Genomic DNA, 22,856 nt, shown 5'->3' on the forward strand with positions numbered 1-22,856 from the left:
AATTTATAGCTGAGAAAAACTGAAATTTCTGAAAAAGCTCAAAATTGAAGAGTTTTTGAGTGGAAATCTATCTAAAATGCCTTCAGATTCAATGAAAAATATACCAGGCTGCTTCTTACAAAAAGCAAAAAAGAAAAAAAAACGCTTAGTGGGAATCGAACCCTGGTTGCTCGATTACTGGCCCGACTTCTTACCGGGTAGACCATCGGTGTCGAAGTGGTGGCGCGCCGGCGAGGGTTATGATAAACGTTCCGGCGGCAGCGGCTCACCTGATGTCTCCTTGGCGCAAAACCGTGGCACAACCGGTAAGGAGGCGGGCTACAAAACTAGCATCGAGGGTTCGATTCCGGACTGCCCGTATTTTTTGGAAAATGAGGATTTGGATTTTTTTGCAAGTTGTTTACGGATAAAATAGGCGATAAGAAAGAGGAAACAAGGAAAAAATCAAGAAAAAAGAGATTTTTTTGGAAATTTTAGAAAATTGCAAATTTTTTTTTCGATAGACGCATTCTCTATCACGAAAGTTTGTCGTAAATGACATAAACTTCTTATTTCTCCGATTCCTTGGTGAGAACCAGTTCCCTCCTCCCCTTAACGTTTTTTACATTCCTTTTACAAAAGTGTTTTTCGCCGTTTTAAACTATTTTAAAATTCTGGAATTTTTACACTCGCTCGGGCGGAAACGGGGCGAAAAGTGTCTAGCCTCGTCGGAAAATAAAAATTTAAAATTTAAATTCATTTTGAGCGGCGAAAAAATGGAAAAAAAAAGCTGAAAAAGCAAAAAATATGTTGAAAAATACAAAAAAGCGAGAAAAAAAAGCAATTAAAGATCCAACTCCTCGTCGGAATCCAACTCGTTGCGACGGCGATCGAACTTGACGGAAGTGGACTTTTGGGTTTGGGCGGAGACACGTTCCATGAGGGCTTTCAGGCCATCGTCACTCATTTTTCCCGATAATTGACCTCTTCTGGAAATGGAAATATGAATTTATTGGAGGAAAAACGAGAATTTCACCTAAATTTTGAGAGATTTTATCAAAAATAAGTTGAAAAAATGTGATTTTTGGTCTGAAAATTGCAATTTTTCTAAAAAGATACTTTTGAGGGGATAATATTATCACGGCACGCTTCTTACAACCGCGCTCTACCGAAGCCGAAGAAAATAGTGTGAGAAATTGAGAGACGCAGAGAAAAAGAGACATTTTTCAAGGGAATTTCGGTGGAGCGCAGTTGTAAGAACTGTACCAAGCTAATAGCAGATTTGAAACAAATTTAGAGATGAAAATGACAAAAATGACGGGAAATTCTAGTGTTCTTAAGAAAAATCTTCGAAATCGTCTGAAAACTTCGATTTTTGAGGTTTCGAGCTGAAAAGAACGATTTTTCGCGGGAAAAAACCAGTTTTTGAGGAAAAATCAGCAGAAAACTCTGAATTTTGAGTTGAAAATATTGGATTCGGGGCAGAATTTTACCTTAAGTGCTATTTGTGCTGAATAAAGCGAAAAAGTTGAATTCTTTTGAAAAATTTCTGTTTTTGGTAAAAAATCTATGGATTCCACGGAAATAACAATTTTCAATAATTTTGGGAGAATTCGAGTAGGTTTTTGCTGTTTTTAGACAAGAAAATTCACTTTTTCGATAAAAATTAAAGTTTTCAAAAATTTTTCCACAGTAATGACAAATTTTGGGCCATTTTATTTTGGGCCATTTTATCATTTTGGGCCATTTTTTTTCGTTAATTTTGAGCAAGAATAACACATTTTCAAGCTTTTTTAGCAATAATTTTGCACAAAAATTGATAAAAGTTAAAAAAAAAGAAATTTTTTCATTTTTTCCGCATTTTTTCTATAAAATCGATATTTTTCAGGTCTACCAACCTGGCCATGTTAATCAACGCGGCTTCAACCATTTGAGCTTTCTCTGGCTTGGCGACAGCGAGATTACTCAATCTTTGCATCGCCGCCTGGTCCAAAATCTGAAATTTTCAATTTTTCTTTGGAAAAATCGATAAATTCCACGATAAACCTGAGAAATCATGCCATTTTTCGCGGTTTCTTGATTTTCAGCTTGTTGGCGTACCTTATCTTTTTCCTGAAAAAGGATTTTTTTTTTGGATTTTAAAATAATTTTTAGGCCATAAAACCTGTTACCTGTGACGCCTGAGGCATTGCCGATGCACCTTGAGCCTCCATTTTCGATGGAATTTGAGGAAACTGAAAAAAAAATGAAAAAAAATCCGGTTTTTTAATAGTTTTAATGAAGAAAAATGAGTGAAATTCGAGATTTTTCGGCTGGAAAGTGAGGAATGCAAGTGCGCTCTACGGACAACTGGTGTCTGCGTCTCTTCACTTTGCTCTGTGTCTCGCTCTTCAGAAGTCAGATGTCACAAAAAAAAGCGAAAAGAAGAGAAAGAAGAGAGAGGGAAGAAATGGAAAACAAAAAATTAGAAAAAATAGGAAAAAATAGGAAAAATATAAAAATCTTTTAATCTTTTAAAACAACAAAAATTCATCAATGCACTTCAAAATAGCTATCTGGTACGGAAAAATCATCAATAGTAGGTTTTCTAGAATTTTTGATAACCAAAACATTAAAATATGAAGAAAAATCACTAAAAACCTACTTTTCTACATTAAAAACAACTTTTTCAAACCCACAATCTTGAAATTCCACACGAGACCAATCTCCCACACACCAAGCATGCGCCTTTAATACAGTATACCTGTGACAAGAATTCCATTTTTTCGAAACAAATTGCTCAGTTTTAATCCGTTTTAAACGCAATTTTCTGAAAAAATCTGTAATTTTTCGCTGAAAAAATGAGGCGAGGAACGCAAAAAAAGGGTGGAAATAAGAAAAAGGTGAGTTTTGGACAGAAAAATCTGAGAAAAACCAATTTTTTCATTTTTTTTTCAGAACGGCGGAGGACCAAGAAAATCTGGGTCGCCCTCAAAAGGGGGCAATCGAGGCGATGGAAAACCGACGGGAAGAGCTCCTAAATCTCCGGAAAAGTTGGATTTTTCATTCAAAAACTCCAAAAATCCAATTTTTCATTTTTTTTTCAGAATTTCCGACGAGAAATCCTGTGAGAATGTGCCACCAAAAGTCGTTAAGGGTCCCATGACCCCAGAAAAAACACCGAAACCCGTGGAATCAGGTGCCAAAGAGCCGGAAAAAACCAGAAAACAAGGGGAAAGACCCAGAATCAGCTGATATTTTGGAGAAAAAAGAGGGAAAAGAGAGAAAAAACGAGGAAAATGGGAAGAAGAAGGAGATATCAGAGGATCAAGTTGATGGACGGGGGAAAAAGGAGGAAAAAACTGTGGATGAGGAACAGAAAAACAGGCGGTCGGAACCTGTGAAACCGAAAGAAAAAGATCCGGAGAAGTACTTTGAGATCTATGATTGGGAGAAGAATGTTCGTTTGAGAGGAAATTTGTGTTAAAAAAGCAAAAACACAAAAAATTCGCGAAAAATCTCAAAAATTGGGTGAAAATTGCGAAAAAATCGGCAATTTTTCAGAAAAAAAAGGAAATTCTTCAAAAATTTGGTTAAAAACTGCGATTTTTGACTATAAGCTTCTAAAATTCCGAAAAAATCGACAATTTTTCTAGACTTTTAAGTAAAATTCTTGTACGAACAGTTAAAATTTGTATCAAAAAACGCAAAAATCCGTTTAAAATTCGAAAAAAATACAGAATTCATCGAATTCTGTCGATTTTTAAAGCCAAAATGCTCCTTTTATTTGAAAAAGTGTGTAAAAATCTGATTTTTGCCTTTTTTTATACATAAAACTACGAAATTTCATAAAACTTGTCACAAAATGGTAAAAATAGAAAAAATCTAAATTTGCAAAGATTCAATTAAAAATCTCAAGAAATGGATCAATTTTCAGTTTAAAAACTTGAAAAATACGAAAATTTCACTAAAACATGAAAAATATGTGAAAATTCCGGTATTTTTTTGTTCAAAAACTCAGTTTTTCGGAATTTTTGATAGAATTTTTTGATATTGAACGTTTGAGTGAGCTGGAGTCTCAAAATCAGCATTGTTCGAACACGACGCGAGGTAAAAACCAAGAAAATGGCGTGAATCCGGCTAAAAAAGCCAAAAAACTAATAAATGCGCTAATTTTCTCAAAATTTTCACAACTTTCCATACAAAATGTTGTAAAAATGTTGAATTAGCGATTTATTAGTTTTTTGGCTTTTAAGCAGGATTCATGTCATTTTCTTGGTTTTACTTCGAATTGTATTCGAACAGTGCAAATTATAACCCTCCAGGTCACTCAAACGTTCAAAATCAAAAAATTCTATCAAAAATGCCGAAAAACTGAGTTTTTGAACAAAAAACACTGGAATTTTCACATTTTTTTCATTTTTTTTAGTGATATTTTCGTATTTTTCAAGTTTTTAAACTGAAATTTGATGCATTTCTTCAGATTTTTTGGCGAAACTTTGCAAGTTTTGACTTTTTTCGAGTTTTACCATTTTGTGACAAGTTTTATGGAATTTAGTAGTTCTACGCTAAAAAAAAAGGCAAAAATCTGATTTTTTACACAATTTTTCAGATAAAACTAGAGAAATGACACTCTTATTGAGTTTTGAGTGGATTTTCGAGTTTTTTGATAAAAAAGAGACGATTTTTGCTATAATTTTAACTGTTCGGACAAGAATTTTGGGTAAAAATCTAGATTTCGACTAAAAAAATTGCCAATTTTTTTGGAGTTTTAGAAGCTGAATCCAGGATCTGGATTACTGTAATATCAGATCCTAGATTAATCCTGGATTACTGTAACTGAATCCTGAGGGATCCTGAGTTACTGTGATCCTGGATCTAAATACAGTAACCCAGGATCGAAAAAGGGTAAAAAATCTCAATTTTTAAGATTTTTCGCTTGGAAAACAGGATTTTTGAATATAAATTCAATATTTTCAATAATTCTTTCTCAGGACGACGAGTACAATGTGCAACAGGCGATCTTCGTCAAACGATATCATCGGAAATTCGCTGCCGTCCTTCGTCTCATTGATCCAGAATTCAGATACGCAGCTGGAATTGGTCCATGTGAGACATTCGATACGGATGGAATCAAGAAGTTGATTGAGGGAATGAAGAAGTTAGGAGTTCCCAATCCATGGCCATTTGATGAGCAATTCAAGACCACTTTCGATGAAATTCGACTGTTTTTCGCTGTAAGGCGATTGAAAAGGACTGGTTTTCGATTGATTTTGAGCATTTTTTACTCCTCATTTTGAATTTTGACCGATTTTAGAGGTTTTTAAAGCTAAAAATCGCTGAAAATCAAAATTTTTGTCAATTTTTCGCATTTTTTGATCGAAAAATCAACCAAAATGACTGAAAAATGATTGAAAACTCTCAAAAATCGCCCGAAAACGCTCAATTTTGGCTATTTTTACACTCCGTCTATAAGAGGCGTCGTGTAGTCCTCGTGGACAAGACGGAGGGAGAAATTTGAAATTTGAGTGACTTTTGATCGATTTTAGAGGATTTTTAACTGAAAAATAGCAGATTTTCTTGATTTTTGTCCTTTTTCATCAAAAATTCAGTCAAATTTTCGAAATAATATTGAAAATCCCAAATTTTCCTTCCGAATCGATTGAAAATCGCGAAAAAAGCATTTTTTGTCGATTCGGAAGAAAAAATTGGAGTTTTCAATATTATTTTTAAGATTTTGACTGAATTTTAGATTAAAAAAGGTCAAAAATCCAAAAAATCGACTATTTTTCAAGAGAAAAACCTCTAAAACGGTCAAACCTCACTTAAAATTTTAAAAATCTTCCTCCGACTTGTCCACGAGGACTACACGACGCCTCTTTTCGACAGAGTGTGAAAATAGAAAATTTGAGCGTTTTTGGTAGATTTTTTCCGGATTTTCAATAATTTAATCAAAAATCACTCCAATTTCAAATTTCTCCCTCCAACTTGTCCACGAGGACTACACGCCTACTTTTCTCAATAGAGCGCATTTGCCAAACTCACATCAAACAGAATTTGTTGATCCTTCTCCAAAATCTCACTTTTCAATTTCGTCGAAATAATTTTGAAAATTATCATATTAATTTCTGAAGCGGAGAACACCAAATAGAGCGTCTTGAGGGCGGCGATGAGACGTTTCGCGTTGAAAATGAACTGAAAAATCGATTTTTTGATGATATTTAGATTAAAAACCGTATTTTCCAACTGAAAAATCAAATTTCAAATTATATATTACAACTGCGCTCCACCGCAAACGAGAGAGAGAGAGAGAGACGCAGAGTTTTTTGACACTGATTTTCACAGTCTTTGATCAATTTTCGCTGTTTTTCATGATAATTTGCAAAAAAATAGCGAAAATAGGTCAAAAACTGTGAAAACTCTGCGTCTCTCTCTCGCCGATACTCTCTCGTTTGCTATAGAGCGCAGTTGTAATAAAAATGCTTGCCTAATAGGAGTTTTGACTATTTTTTATAAAATTTTCGATAATTTTGTGAAAAAATTGTGCACATTTTTGGACTCCGCGCCGAAATTTTGCAAGTCAGCGAAAAAATGTCATTTTTTGCAGGAAGTTCTCACGAAAATCAAGTTCTGTCTTCGTCTAGCATGCGCGGAACGTGGTTACGAATACAAAAGTGGAAAACAGAATGCCCATTCAGTTTCAGCCATTTGGGAGGAGAAAATGCATCCGATTGCCGAATTGAAAACGATAAAATCGATAATGGACGAGGCGAAATCAGCGATAATGAGAGATTCGGCGGTGGAGGGAACGACTCGTTTCTGGTCGGAATACGATGATATTTTTAATGAAATTGTGCCGGCATTGGAGGCATTTAACTCGAAAAAGTTGTCTTCGTATAGTATTTCTGATTGTATGGCAACGATTCATGGACGGAGAGATCTCGGATTTAAGATTACTGAGGAGGAGGTGGATAAGGTCAGATTTGGGAACTTTTTGTGTCGATTTACGCGCGTAAATCGACACTAAAATGTCGGCCAGCCGTCAGAAGTTGCTTATTGAAATGAGCTAAATCTCCCTCAACGAAAAAAATGAGTTTTTCTGATTAAGATCGAGAGAAGGGACTTTTTGTGAAATCAAAATATGAAAAATCATCAATTTTTCTTCTTTTTTTTCCAGTAAAAAACAGTTTTCGCTGAAATCGGCTTAGATATCGAATCTGAAAATGTGACAAATGCGTTCTATTCGTAATTTAGTGAAAATTGCGGTATTTCTGATAGAAACACCGCAAATTTTCAGTGGATTATCAGTAGAGCGCGTTTAGTCACGCGTAGGCGGAAGCTATGGCCAAATTTTCATTTTTTTCGAATTTTCGAAATGTTTGGCTGAAAATCAGTTGAATAGTCTGAAAATCGGCAGAATAACTGCTGAAATTCGGCTTGAAATAACAGAAATTCGTGTGAATTTACCCAAAATGTGAAAATCGACCCATATTGGCCTAGACTTGGCACAAAATCTGCTAAAACAACCGAGAATTGGTAGAAAATATCCAAATTTTGATGAAAATTAGTGAAAAACAGCTTGAAAATGCTGAAAAATAGCCTAAAACCGATCAAAAATTGCTTCGGTTTTTTGGGTCAAAATTTGTGGAAAAAATAGTTTTTCGAAGAACTAAATTGGTTACTACAGATGCTGGAGCACAGTTTCAAGGAGGATGGATTCGGAGAGTTCCCGCCGACAGCGTTGTATGCTCCCGAAGTTTTCACCACTGTTAATCATCTCAAATTGTTAGTGAAGGGGTCTGAAAATGCGTCGCAAAACGGAAAAACCTCTGAAATTCACAAATTTTTAAGATTTTTCTCAATTTTCCGCATTTTTCTTTCGAAAAATCAGCCGAATTAACTGAAAATGATTGAAAACCCCACGTTGAGTCCCAGGCTATCTATGCGAACACGCTCTAACGAGAAACTACGTGGAAAATGAAATATTTTCACGTATCCTAAAATTTTCTGTAGGCAAATAGATTCTAATGTTCACCGCCACGTATTGCGGACCATGTCTTTTTCAGAGCGCGTTTGCATAGGTAGCCTGGGACTCAACGTGAAACCCACAAAAAATTGCCCAAAAACGCTCAATTTTGGCTATTTTTACACTCTGTCGAAAAGAGGCGTCGTGTAGTCCTCGTGGACAAGTCGGAGGGAGAAATTTGAAATTTGAGTGACTTCTGATCGATTTTAGAGGTTTTTAACTGAAAAATAGCAGATTTTCTTAATTTTTGACCATTTTTAATCAAAAATTCAGTCAAAATTTCGAAATAATATTGAAAATCCCAAATTTTCCTTCCGAATCGATTGAAAAGCAATTTTTGTCGATTCGGAAGAAAAAATTGGGGTTTTCAATATTATTTTTAAAATTTTGACTGAATTTTAGATTAAAAAAGCAAAAATTCAGAACATAGACTATTTTTCAGATGAAAAACCTCTAAAATCGATCAAAAGTCACTCAAATTTCAAATTTCTCCCTCCAACTTGTCCACGAGGACTACACGACGCCTCTTATCGACAGAGTGTGAAAATAGAAAATTTGAGTGTTTTTGGAAGATTTTTGCTGGTTTTCAATCATTTTCAGTTAATTTTGCCAATTTTTTGAAAAAAAAAAGCAATTTTTTTTGATTTTCAGCGATTTTTTCAGTTAAAAAACCTGCAAAATCGATCAAAATTGAAATTTGAATGACTTTTGATCGATTTTAGAAGTTTTTTACTGAAAAATAGCAGATTTTCTTGATTTTTAACCATTTTTAATCAACTTTTTTCAAACCATCTCTAATCCGCCTGTTCCAGAATTTTCGGTCAACTCGAAAAGATGTCAAAAGTGATTGACATCCGTGTGAAACTATCAGGAATTCAGACGATTACTCGTATATTCGAACTGATTGATGACGAAGAATCAGAGAAAATAATGAAAGAATTCGAGGGACATCCGAAGATTCCAATCGAGAAAATGTTCAGTTTTAATCCGATTAATTTCGAAGTTAACGGAGGAAATCAACCGAAAAGAGGGCAATATTTGAAAGTATTCTGTACGACACTGGCAGAGAATAATATTGGAGATGATGTAAGCATAGAAAACTTGAATAAAATGCAATTTTTCAGAGGAAAAGAGCTATTTTGAAATAAAAAATTGAATTTTTCCATCAAAATCACGTTTTTGAGCCTGAAATTATGTGTTTTTTCCACTGGAAATGAAGAGAATAATGTTGGTGGCCTAGAAAAACAAAAACAAAAAATTCGGCCACCATTGACCAATTTTGAGCTTGAAAATTCGCTATTTGAAGAGTTTTTCAAGGGTTTTGACACGTTGTGTTGAGACAGAGAGCAAATGCGGTCTATCGAATTTTTTTGGATTAAAAAAGTGTGAGATGGAGCGCACTTGCAATGCAATGCAAGTCTTCTATTCAAAATCTTACTCGTAAAAACGCTAGATTACAGTTTTTTTTTGGCTGAATATCGACAGATTTCATCTCAAAAGCATTGAAAATATAACGGAAACCGCGATTTTCAGTCTAGTCAGGTTTTTATGGCTCAAAATCAAAAAGTGTGAGGAATAATCCGACTTGAAGTGGCCAGATGCTGATTTTAGGTCGAAAATCGTCAATTTTGACTGAAAATCTCTCATGAAAACGTGTTTTTGTCATATAAAAATGCACATTTTCACAGTTTTCACAACTTTCTACTCAGAATTCCGTTATTAGTAGCTCACCCCTGTTACAACTGCACCCCACCGCAAACGAGAGAGTATTGGCGAAAGAGACGCAGAGGTTTTTCTCATGCCGACTCAGATTTTCACAGTTTTCGACCTATTTTCGCTATTTTTTGCAAATTATCATGAAAAACAGCGAAAATTGATCAAAAACTGTGTCAAAAAACTCTGCGTCTCTCTCTCTCTCTCTCTCTCTCTCTCTCGTTTGCGGTGGAGCACAGTTGTAATGTATAGTTTAAAAATTTGATTTTTTAGTGGGAAAATACGGTTTTTAATCTAAATATCATCAAAAATTCGATTTTTCAGTTCATTTTCAACGCGAAACGTCTCATCGCCGCCCTCAAGACGCTCTATTTGGTGTTCTCAGCTTCTGAAATTAATATGATAATTTTCAAAATTATTTCGACGAAATTGAAAAGTGAGATTTTGGAGAAGGATCAACAGATTCTGTTTGATGTGAGTTTGGCAAATGCGCTCTATTGAGAAGAGCAGTCGTGTAGTCCGAGTGGACAAGTTGGAGGGAGAAATTTGAATTTTTGAGTGGTTTTTGAAGTTTTTTCACTGAAAAATCTCAAAAAAAAATAACATTTTTTGCCATTTTCCCGAATTGTTTATTCAAAAAATCAGCAAAATTGACTGAAAATTACTAAAAACCCGCTAAAAATCTACCAAAAACGCTCAAATTCTCTATTTTTGCACTCTGTCGAAAAGAGGCGCCGTGTAGTCCTCGTGGACAAGTCGGAGGAAGATTTATATAATGTGAGTGACTTTTGACCGATTTTAGAGGTTTTTTAACTGAAAAATAGTAGATTTTTTGGATTTTTGACCTTTTTTAAATCTAAATTTCAGTCAAATTTTTAAAATTAATATTGAAAACCCCAATTTTTTATTCCGAATCGATCACAAATTGCTTTTTCGTGATTTTTGATCGATTCGAAGGGGAAAATTGGGGTTTTCAATATTATTTCGAAAATTTGACTGAATTTTTGATTAAAAAGGACAAAAATCAATAAAATCGGCTATTTTTCAGTTTAAAAAAACTCTAAAATCGATCAAAAGTCACTCAAAAATTCAAAAATCTTCCTCCAACTTGTCCACGAGGACTACACGACGTCTCTTATCGACAGAGTGTGAAAAAAGAGAATTTGAGTGTTTTTGGTAGATTTTTGCTGGTTTTCAGTCATTTTCAGTCAATTTGGCTAATTTTGCGTGTTAAAAATGCGGAACAATGACAAAAATGTGATTTTTAGCTATTTTCCAGCTTTAAAAACTTCTAAAAACGATAAAAATCTACCGAAATTCACTCCAATTTCAAATTTCTCTCTCCCGCTTGTCCACGAGGACTACACGACTGCTCTTCTCAGTAGAGCGCAATTGAACACATTTTCCCCTGTTCCAGGTGCTCCTAACACTCCCAGAATATCTCAAAAAGCTGCTGGAAATCGGTCCGGATTACTATAAGGGAGAGCTCGCAGACAAAAATGAGGATAGTATGTACTTCCAAATCAAGAATATCATCAAGAATGGAGTCAAGGATGGAATTTCCAGAATTTTCAACTTTTTGAAATGTTGGTGACTGGTTTTCGACTCGAAATGTGCAAAAAAATGTGGATTTTATTGTAGAATCAGTGCTGGTCGATCTTTTCAGTTTTGACTTCCTAGGCCACCACTGAAAATTCACTGAAAAATCGTTACAAATCACAAATTTTCCCCATTTTTCTTCTGAGAAATCAGCCAAATTGACTGAAAATGACTGAAAAATAGCAAAAAATCTACCAGAAACACTCAATTTTTCTATTTTCACACTCTCTCGACAAAAGGCGTCGTGTAGTCCTCGTGGACAAGTTGGAGGAATAAATTTGAACATTGGAGTGAATTTTGGTTGATTTTAGAGGTTTTTTGACCGGAAAACCTCAAAAATCACATTTTTTCACCGGTTTTTGCCGATTTTTCGCATTTTTATTCCAAAAATCAGCCGAATTGACTGAAAATGACTGAAAACCCACAAAAAATCTACCGAAAAGGCTCAATTTTGGCTATTTTCACACACTGTCGATAAGAGGCGTCGTGTAGTCCTCGTGGACAAGTTGGAGGGTGATTTTTGAACATTAGAGTGGATTTTGTTTGATTTTGATGGTTTTTTAGAGGTTTTTCAACTCGAAAAATCAGCCAAAATGACGGAAAATCCGCAAATTTCGACTTTTTCGCAAATAAGATTCTTTAAAATTTGAATTTTGAGTTTGTGCCCCAAGTACTCGGGTCTTAATTATGCTGAAAAAGTCAAATTTTCGCAAAAAAGTCACTAAATTACCAAGAATTTCAGTAGTTTTTGCACATTTCGAGCAGAATCTCTGAAATTACTCAAAAATCAGGAAATTTCCAGACAATTCGGAACGAGAAACATCTATCACAAGTGCTGAAAAAGTGATGCGAATGGCGATGAAATGTATCGATTCGGGATCGAATCAAATGATGGCTGTTGAGACACTGAAACTGCTCACTCCTCTCTCGTTCACCAAATTCCGATTTTCAGACGAATTTTTTGAGGATTTGATTGTGTTGGCACTCAGAAAGTATTCGTATCCCGATCCGAAGACGTCGGTGAAGAAATATGAATTCGTGGGTGAGTGAACCAAACATTTTCGACATTTTTCGCAACTTTTTCCCGTTTAAATTCTCCAAAAATCAAAAATTGCTACGAAATTAAAGCCGAGAAGTGTTGTTTGATGTGAGTTTGGCAAATGCGCTTTATTGAGAAGAGCAGTCGTGTAGTCCTCGTGGACAAGTTAGAGGGAGAAATTTGAAGTTGGAGTGGTTTTTGATCGATTTTAGAGGTTTTTTAACTGAAAAATCGCTAAAATTCGCGAATTTTTACGATTTTTGTCAATTTTCCACTTTTTCTTTTGAAAAATCAGCCAAAATGACTGAAAATGACTGAAAACCAGCAAAAAATCTACCAAAAACACACAAATTCTCTATTTTCACACTCTGTCGGAAAGAGGCGGCGTGTAGTCCGAGTGGACAAGTTGGAGGGTGATTTTTGAAATTTGAATGACTTTTGATCGATTTTAGAGGTTTTTCATCTGAAAAATAGCCGATTTTTTTTTGATTTTTGACCTTTTCAATTAAAAATTCAGTCAAATTTTCAAAATGGAAATTTTTGAACCAAACCACCAATTTTGCAGACACTGTATTCGAAATACTGGATAAGTACAACGAGAAGGGACTTATGAAAATCGACGAGAAGAAAATAATGGAGGATTGGGCGGTGAGGAGACGGTTAATAGCACGACACCAGAGTTGTCCGGAATCCGGATTCCGGAATTCCGGGTTTTTTTTTGACATTCCGGTTCCGGATTTCAAAAATTTGATTCCGGTTCCGGATTCCGTATTCCGGAAAATGTAAAATGGCATTCCGTACAACTCTGCACGACACGCGTCTTACAACCGCGCTCTACCGAAACCGATGAAGCGAAATTGAGAGACGCAGAGAAAAAGAGACATTTTTCAACGGCATTTCAGTGGAGCGCAGTTGGAAGAACTGTGCCCCGAGCTAATAGAAGTTTTGCCGAGCATTTTTATTACAACCGCGCCCCACCGCAAACGAGAGAGTATCGACGAGAGACGCAGAGTTTTTTCTTTTTTCCTCGCGCCAACACAGATTTTCACAGTTTTTGACCTATTTTCGCAGTTTTTCATAGTATTTTTTTGTAAATTATAATCAAAAATAGCGAAAATGGGTCAAAAACTGTGAAAATTTGTGTCGGCGCGGGAAAAAAAAGAAAAAACTCTGCGTCTCTCTCTCCGGTACTCTCTCGTTTACGGTGGGGCGCAGTTGTAAGAAGGCGTGGGCTGCTAATACAGACGAATTGAAAATCAGTATGCCGTGAATCAAAAATTTTGAAAATTCCGGAGGAAAAAGTCATAAGAAACTCAATTTTCGCTGGATTTCGCGATTTCAGTCAAAATTGATGCAACATCAATTTGATGCTAAAATCCGGATAGCCAAAAGTCATTTTTTCCTGCAAAAAAAACCATTTTTTTCGCAAAAAATTTTTGCAGAACTGCAGCCACCCGTGGTTCTGCGTCTTCTATCTCTCCTATCGATTCAATGTTCTCAAATTCTCCTCCCAGCGACTTCCCACTGATTTTCCACTGCCATCCGCAGGTGTTTGGGCGGAAAAAGGGGGAATTGATCTGAAGAAATTTGTCGTTTTGGTAAAAGTTCCGACGTCGTGGCCGAATTGTACGGATTTGAAGGTTATGGAGGATCTTATTGCAGGTGAGAGCAAATGCGCTCTATCGAAATATAGAGAGTAGAGCGAAATTGCTAGATTTTAAGCTATTAGATCGGCACAGTTGTTACAACTGCGCTCCACCGAAATGCCCTTGAAAAATGTCTCTTTCTCTCTGCGTCTCTCAATTTTGCTTCATCGGTTTCGGTAGAGCGCTGTTGTAAGAAGCGTGTCGTGCTAATAAAGGTCCGCTAAGAAGCTAGTGCGCTCTATTGGACTTTCTGGGGGAGAACCAGAGAGATGGAGCGTACTTGCATTCAAAATTAGTTCCAAACACGGCAACTTTTCGTAAGAAGAAATAATCAATTGTTTAGCGCGCTCTATCGAAATCCTGGAGTTTCGATGGAGCGCATTTGCAAAATTTCCAATTTTTTTGCAGAATACGTCCCGGCTGAAGTTTCACGAGCAGAATTGTACGCGGCTATGAGAGATTATGTATCGGAAATGGATCTGGATGAAGGCTGGAAAAGGGTTTGTGCTGAAAATGATGTCAGAATTGACAGAAAATGACTGTTTTTGGCCTGGAAATCGTCTTGGAGCTGTGGATTTTTAAAACCATTTTTGAATTGGAAATTTTGAAATATCATTGCGTTTTTCAGCTTTTTCATTTGAGATTTAGAGGGAATAAACGCTGAAAGATTTCACAAACTTTTATGAATTCTTCTTCTTAAAGAACCATCTCGAAACATTCTAAATTGGTCTGTGGCCGAACTTTCCAGTTGGGTTTCTAGGCCATCGACCACACTCTAGGAAGCAACATGCATTCGAAAGAAAAATGCGGAAAATTGACAAAAACCGTTAAAATTCGTGATTTTTAGCGATTTTTCAGATGAAAAACCTCTAAAATCGATCAAAACCCACTCAAATTTCAAATTTCTCCCTCCAACTTGTCCACGAGGACTACACGACGCCTCTTATCGACAGAGTGTGAAAAAATAAAATTTGAGCGTTTTTGGGCGATTTTTTGCTGTTTTTCAGTCATTTTCAGTCAATTTGGCTGATTTTTCGAATAAAAATGCGGAAAATTGACAAAAACCGTGTAAAAATGTGTGATTTTTAGGGATTTTCTGCAAAAAAGACTGAAAATTCAGCTGAAAAAGTATTTTTTTGAGTTTTTGAATCGATTTTTGCCATCACATTTTCAGAACTTTTCAATTTCAGAAGCTCGTCACCGTCTTCAAAAACAAGATTCAATTTCTGACGTCTCACGCGAATAAAGCGGAGAAAAAGGCAAAAGAGGAGAAGGAAAAAGAGTCGAAAACTGAAGAAACGACAGTGGAAGTGGCGAAAAGTGATGTTGAAAACGTGGAGAAAGAGGCGGAAGAAAAGGCGAAGAAGGAGGCGGAGCCTGTGGAAAAGGGGGCGGAGCCAAGTTCTGATAAAGAGGCGGAGCTTGTGGAGACGAAATCTGAAACTTTGGCACCAGAAAGCGCGTCAGAAGGCGCGCCAGAAGAGCCGAAAGTTGAAGAGAAGATTTCTGAGGAGTCGGTGGATTCAGAAGACGTCACGACGAAATCAGAAGACGTCAAGGAGGCAGAAAAAGAGAAAAGTGAAGAATTGAAGTCACTGAACACCCTCCCACCGACCAGTTTCATTTCATTCTACACACAAGAACAATGGGATATTCTTGAACAGAAAATTCAGGTGGAGATTATGAGACAACGTGCGGAAAAGGGTTACTCGAATAAGGTATGACGCGGGTCTGTCTGTGTCAGGTATGTGCCCGGGTGGCGTTGAGCGCCTCGCATTTTCAGCCGAAATTTGAAAATGCGACGAGAAAGAGTGTGCGAAGTGGAGAGACGCAGATACACTCTCTCTCGATATTACACACTCTCTCTCGTCGCATTTTCGCCCACTTTGAATTCTTTCAGCGCCCAAAGCGCCTCCATAGGCACATCCCTGGTCTGTGTGTTCGGGCTGTCCGGATGTCCGACCGGGGCAGAAAATTGAATTTTCGGGTCAAAAATGTGTAGAAAAAGTACATTTTTTAAGCAAAAATTAAGTTTTTTGGATTGATTTATTGGATTTTGAACAATTTTTAGCAAAATTTCGAGAATCCATAAGAAAATTCAGCGCCAGGACGTTTCGAAACTAGATATTTGGAAACCGGTCCGTTTTGAAACCAGCCATTTCGAAAATCCGTCCGAATTGGTCCAAAACAACCCATTTTTCGGTCAAAATGAGTTTGTCTGTGTGTCCGGGATGTCCGGATGTCCGCCGGTAGCAGAAAACTGAATTTTCGGGTCAAAAATCTGTAGAAAAAGTACATTTTTAAGCAGAAATTGAGTTTTTTGGATTGAAATTTCATAAATTTGGCTCCGTTTCAAACCTGACACAGTGATTTATTCACGTTTAGTTTCGAAAAGATCCGAAAATTTCACCATTTTATTGGATTTTGAACAATTTTAAGCAAAATTTCGAGAATCCATAAGAAAATTCAGCTCCAGCACGGTTTCGAAACTAGACATTTGGAAACCGGTCCGTTTCGAAACCAGGCGTTTCGAAAATCCGTCCGAATTGCTCCAAAATAACCCATTTTTCGGTCAAAATGAGTCTGTCTGTGTGTTCGGGGTGTCCGGATGTCCGCCGGGACAGAAAACGGGATTTTCGGGTCAAAAATGTGTAGAAAAAGTAAATTTTTAAGCAAAAATTGAGTTTTTTGGATTGAAATTTCATAAATATGGCTCCGTTTCAAGCCTGACACAGTGATTTATTCACGTTTAGTTTCGAAAAGATCCGAAAATTTCACCATTTTATTGGATTTTGACCAAATTTTTTAGCAAAATTTCGAGAATCCATGAGAAAATTCAGCGCCAAGACGGTTTCGAAACTAGACATTTGGAAACCGGTCCGTTTTGAAACTAGACATTTGGAAAATCCGTCCGAATTGGTCCAAAATAACTCTTTTTCGGTCAAAATGAGTCTGTCTGTGTGTTCGGGATGTCCGGATGTCCGCCGGGACAGAAAATTGAATTTTCGGGACAAAAATCTGTAGAAAAACCTATTTTTCAAATCTAAATGGACGAAAATTCGTCATTATATGATTTTTTCGAGTATATCTGTCTGTGTGTCTGTAATGTCCGGATGTCTGAAATTAAAAAATGTTGACAAGAAGTTTTGGAGGTACTTTTGAGGTAAAAATACGGTTTTTGCGAAAAAAAAATCTGCTAAATTCCAGAAAAAAGGGTGAAATTCTAGGGGCCGCGGACGTTTTGAAACCAGACACTTGGCAATCTTGACATTTCAATACTAATGGATCTACCCACGAAGAAAACTTGCCTACCCACGAACGCAAAATAATGCATTTTTATGGCACAAAAATGCAAAAAATGCATTAAATTGCATTCGTGAATAGAATTAAATTGCATTAAATGGTACAAGTTTTCTTCGTGGGTAGATCCATAAATAGTGAAAATAAAGAAAAAAAACACGAAAATTTGTTTTAAAAAAGTGAGGAAACGAGGAATTGAGCAGAAATCTTATCATTAGAGCGAAGTTTCCGACTTATTAATTATTTTTAGCTTTTCAGTATTGACGACTTCCTTCGATATCGATCAACGTCTCGTGTTCAATCAAAAATCATGTGTCTATATTAATGAGATTTCAATTAATTGTTGTTCTGTGTTTTTGCTAATGAAAATTTTTTGTCGATTTTCCCAATTTTTTGAATATTTTTGTGTGGTTTCTGACCATTTTTATCTCCTTTTTTGCTATTTGTCAATATTCATAGTTGTCAAGGCCCGGCTTCAGAAAGTGACCCTTTTTTTCCGATTTTTTTTTTCGAAATTTTTCAATTTTTCATCGAAAATGTGACCATTTTTGACTATTTTTAGAGTTTCTTCTAATTCTGAATGATAGTCGAAAATTTGACTTTTTTTCGCGAAAAATTCAAAATTTTGAAATTTTGACATTCGCGCCAATTTGCCCGGGCCTTGACAACTATGTAAATATTAGCTCGGCACACAGTTAATTTTTTACTCAAAATCTGCTGAAAATCTGGTAAATTTGACGATTTTACGAGGTTTTGACTGCAATTCTTATGAAAACTAATCATTTTTTCGAAAATTTAGGCAAAAATTATTTATATTTTGGAAAATATTTTAATTTATACAAAATTTGCTTTTAAAAAAGTTTCTGAAAACACAATTTTCGGCGAAATTTTTTCTTTTTTTGAGAAAACCATTTAAAACCAGAGATTTTCAAAAAATTCGACTTCTCTTCGAAATGTAAAAGAGCATCACAGTTCTTACAACTGCGCTCCACTGAAATGACCTTGAAAAATGTCTCTTTTTCTCTGTGTCTCTCAATTTCGCACACGCGGCTTTCTCGCGGTTTCGGTTGAGCGCCGGTTGTAAGAAGCGTGTCGTGCTAATAGCTAATTCTCTCAATTCAGATCATCTGAATTTCAGATGGTCGGCGTCACTGAAAATGATTCGACGAAGATCAACGAGTCGCCGAAACCGCACTACAAACTACACAATTCGATGACTCTAAATGATTATATTCAGGAATACAAAAAAACTGGACAACCGCGTACTAGTTATCCAGAAGGAATTTGGCATCAATTACCACTGGAAATGAAACGTCAGATAAGAAGTCATCGACGTACGTAACTCTCGCGCTCTATTGAGAAATTTTGGGGTGTAGTCCGGGTGGACAAGAATGGAGGCGGAGATTTGAAAATGGAATGGGTTTTGATTGATTTTGATCGTTTTTAGAGTTTTTTTTAACAGAATCACAAATTTCTACGGTTTTTATCAATTTTCGCTTTTTTTTACACGAAAAATCAGCCGAATCGACTGAAAATGACTGAAAACTCACAAAAAATCTACCAAAAACGCTAAATTTTGGCTATTTTCACACTCTGTCGATAAGAGGCGTCGTGTAGTTCTCGTGGACAAGACGGAGGGAGATTTTTGAAATTTGAGTGGTTTTTGAGCGTTTTAGAGGTTTTCCATCTGAAAAATAGACGATTTTTTTTTACCTTTTTTAATCAAAAATTCAGTCCAATGTTCAAAGTAATACTGAAAACCCCAATTTTCCCCTTCGAATCGATCAAAAATCACGAAAAAGCAATTTTTCATCGATTCGGATGGAAAATTTGGGATTTTCAATATTACTGTGAAAAAAATAAAGTTTGGCCAAGGATTTTCAAAAAAAAATTTTCGCGCCCAAAACACTTTAGTTCACAAATGCACTAAAGTGTTTTGGGCGCGAAAATTTTTTTTGAAAATCCTTGGCCAAACTTTATTTTTTTCACAGTAGTTTTTAAATTTTGACTGAATTTTTCATTAAAAAAGGTCAAAAATCGAGAAAATCGGCATTTTCAGATGGGAAAACCTCCAAAACATTCAAAATCCACTCAAAAATTTAAAAATCTCCCTCCGTCTTGTCCACGAGGACTACACGACGCCTCTTATCGACAGAGTGTGAAAATAGCCAAAATTGAGCGTTTTCGGTAGATTTTTTGCTGATTTTCAGTCTATTTGAGCTGATTTTTTTTTTGAAAATCCGGAAAATTGACAAAAACTTCAAAAAATTGTGATTTTTAGCGATTTTTGAGTTAAAAATCTATAAAAACGATCAAAATCAACCAAAAACCACTCAAAAACTCAAAAATCTCCGTCCAGCTTGTCCACGAGGATGACACCACGCGATGCTCACTGGAGCGCACTTTCTCTCTCTCTCTCGCTCGCTCGCTCGCTCTTCAACACATTTTCTCTAGTCCTGTTAGCATTAGAGCGCAGTGTGCTCCACCAGGACTTTGAAACAAGTGAAAACCGGTGAAAATATTCACCGGTTTTCACCGAAAATCACCGGTGTTTCACCGGGGAAAAAACCGGGGAATACCCGGTTTTCACCGGGGTTTTTGATGATACATACATAACAACTTGAAAGAACATAACAGCAACCGGACATTTCGAAACCGGAATTATTTTGTTCCGAAGTGTCATCCGGTTGCGAAATGTCGGGTTTCGAAATGTCCGGTTGCGAAATGTCCGGTTTCGAAATGTCCGGTTTCGAAATGTCCGGTTTCGAAATGTCCGGTTGCTGTTATGTTCTTTCTTCACCGGTGGAGCACACTGTTAGAGCGCACTTAATGACTCAAGAATACAATTTTCCAGAAAACAACAATCAACAATATCAGAGCAAACGTCCATCTGGCGGACGTGAAGAGCCGGCGAAACAATGGAAACCGCCGTCGCAACAGCAGCAGAAAAACGGAGAGAGATTCAGAAAGAATTCTGAAAAAACGACGGATCGTCTCGTCGAGCCATACGGACACGATCCGAATGAGAAGTTGTCAGATGACGCGTTCACTGAAAGCTATTCGGCACAATACTGGAGAATTCTTCCTCAAAAAGTCAAAGTCGAGATTAACAGACAACGAGCTATCAAAGAATGTATGCAAATTTCAGACAAAGTTCTGTATTTTAAACTAATTTTGAATACAAGTGCGCTCCACCTCAATCTTGAAAGTTCAATAGAGCGCACTTGCTTCTTATTATCACGGCAAACTTCTCACAACTGTGCTCTACCGAAACCGCGAAAAAATTGTGTGCGAAATTGAGAGACGCAGAGGAAAAGAGATATTTCTCAAGGAGATTTCGGTGGAGCGCGGTTGAAATAACTGTGCCCCGAGCGAATAGATGAGCCTTCAAACCGTTTTTGGGGGCTGAAATCGGCGTTTTTGACTAAAAAAAAATCGAAAAATTATGCTATTTTCATAAAAAAGGGCAAAATTTCAGCGGAAAGAGAATATTTTGACTACACGACGCCTCTTATCGACTGAATTTTTGATTAAAAATGGTCAAAAATCAATAAAATCTGCTATTTTTCAGTTAAAAAATCTCTAAAATCGATCTAAAGTCACTCAAATTTCAAATTTCTCCCTCCAACTTGTCCACGAGAACTACACGACGCCTCTTATCGACAGAGTGTGAAAATAGAGAATTTGAGTGTTTTTGGAAGATTTTTTGCTGGTTTTCAGTCATTTTGGCTGATTTTTCGAAAGAAAAATGCGCAAAACACTTTCTCTACGAGACCCTGCGAATTCCGAGGAAAAAATTGATGGGGAGGAGTCTATTTTGCAACATCGCCGCACAGTTTTTTGTTCCCGAATTAATTTTTTTTCCCATTTTTCACGGAAAATTTTTTTCTCGGAATTTGCAGGTGTCTCTTCTCTACAATCCTCTCAAAGTATTAGCTCGGCACTGTTCTTACAACCGTGCTCCACCGAAATTCCCTTGAAAAATGTCTCTTTTTCTCTGAGTCTCTCAATTTCGCAGACTATTTTCTCGCGGTTTCGGTAGAGCGCGGTTGCAGTGTGTGGTTTCGAGACCGCTTCGAGAAATTTCCCGAAAAAATATCGAGAAATTTTCCGATAAATTTTATCGATACTTTCCCGATACTTTCTCGAGAAATTTATCGAGACGTTTCTCGAGAAAGTATCGAGACTTTTTTGATCACAAAAGTATCGATACTTTCTCGAAACTTTTCTCGAAAATTGATGGTATCGAGACCCGGAGTTTCGATAATTTCCCGATAAATCAAACAGTCTGCAGTTTGTTTTGAAACTAGATGTTTAGAAACCGGCCATTTCGCAACTGGACATTTCGAAACCGGAAGTTTTGAAACCGGTCATTTCGAAACCGGTCATTTCGCAACTGGGCATTTTGAAACCGGCCGTTTCTCAACCGTTCTAAAACGCCCGGTTGCGAAATGGCCGGTTTCGAAACATTCGGTTGCGAAATGACCGGTTTTGAAACGTCCGGTTTCAAAACACACTGAAGAAAAATAACACTGTTGACAAAGTACAACTTCCCGGGAAAAGTATCGAGACGTCTCGAAAGTATCGAGAAGGTATCGAGAAATCATTCAAAATTTCTCGAGAAAGTATCGATACTTTCGAGAAATATCGAGAAAGTTTCGAGAAATTTTTCCCGGGAAATTTCTCGATAATTTCTCGAAATGGGCTAGTATCGATAAAGTCATATCTTACACACTGCGCGGTTGTAAGAAGTGTGTCGTGCAAATTTTTTGAATTTTTTTTGCGAAAAAGACAAATCTTCGACTATCATTCAGAATTTGAAGAAATTCTGAAAACTAGTCAAAAATGGTCACATTTTCGATGAAAAATTGAAAAAATTTCGAAAAAAGATTGGAAAAAGGGCCATTTTTTGAAGCCGGGCCTTGATAACTATGCTAATAATGATGCCCTTCATTTTCAGATCGCGCCAAACTCGCTGCTCAATCCGCCGCTGCCACCACTGCCACCACCAACAACTTCCCACAACCAACTGGACAATCTTCTCAAAAATAATAGTCTCTCTACCCCTACAGTACCCCTACAGTACCCCTACAGTACCCCTACAGTACCCCCCAAATCCGAAATGTTCATATTCTATGCAAATGATGTTACTGTCTTCCAATACAATTTCACTTGATTCCTCATTGATTCTTTGTGTATTTTACGGTTTTTTATTGGCACAAAGAAAATGTTTTATTCGAAAAGTTTTGGTGGATTTTTTTGTTGGTTTTGAGCCAATTTGCTATATATTTGAAATTTTGGGTTTTTTAACCTGCAAAATTGGGTGAAAAAGCTATGAAACTAGGTTATTGATTGATTTTTCAGATTTTTCAAGTTTTAAACCGAACTCGAATTTAATTTTCCACCGGAAATCGGCATTTTTGAGAATTTTCAGATTGATCCAAATATGGTTAAAGGATTTTTAGCCGAAAAATTGGGGTTTTTATAGATTTTTCAGATTTTAAACCAAGTTTTCCATTAGAAGTTATGATTTTCAGAAAGTTTTCCGCTTTTTTACCGATTTATAAGCATTCTG

General features: G+C 36.5%; 2 protein-coding genes across 2 annotated transcripts; one reads left to right on the forward strand and one right to left on the reverse strand.

The window, feature by feature from the left end:
- Nucleotides 1-823: 823 nt before the first annotated feature.
- GCK72_000395 (uncharacterized protein) lies at nt 824-2,192 on the reverse strand (the record flags this gene model as incomplete). The annotated part of the gene is made up of 4 exons (XM_003095514.2): nt 824-968; nt 1,878-1,975; nt 2,026-2,091; nt 2,151-2,192. The coding sequence occupies 4 exons, from the start codon at nt 2,190-2,192 to the stop codon at nt 824-826; spliced, it is 351 nt and encodes a 116-aa protein (XP_003095562.2).
- Nucleotides 2,193-2,819: 627 nt separating this feature from the next.
- On the forward strand, nt 2,820-22,333 carry GCK72_000396 (uncharacterized protein; the record flags this gene model as incomplete). The annotated part of the gene is made up of 18 exons (XM_053722465.1): nt 2,820-2,861; nt 2,917-3,011; nt 3,066-3,157; nt 3,204-3,418; nt 4,953-5,195; nt 6,566-6,934; nt 7,646-7,743; nt 8,797-9,070; nt 10,022-10,171; nt 11,115-11,283; nt 12,099-12,338; nt 12,901-12,983; nt 13,778-13,997; nt 14,390-14,481; nt 15,172-15,699; nt 18,420-18,615; nt 20,136-20,414; nt 22,242-22,333. 18 exons carry the CDS (start codon nt 2,820-2,822, stop codon nt 22,331-22,333), a joined length of 3,477 nt encoding a protein of 1,158 aa, XP_053591110.1.
- Between the last annotated feature and the right edge of the window lie 523 nt (nt 22,334-22,856).

The sequence above is a fragment of the Caenorhabditis remanei genome, chromosome I (genome assembly GCF_010183535.1).
Source record: "Caenorhabditis remanei strain PX506 chromosome I, whole genome shotgun sequence".
Classification (NCBI taxonomy): domain Eukaryota; kingdom Metazoa; phylum Nematoda; class Chromadorea; order Rhabditida; family Rhabditidae; genus Caenorhabditis; species Caenorhabditis remanei.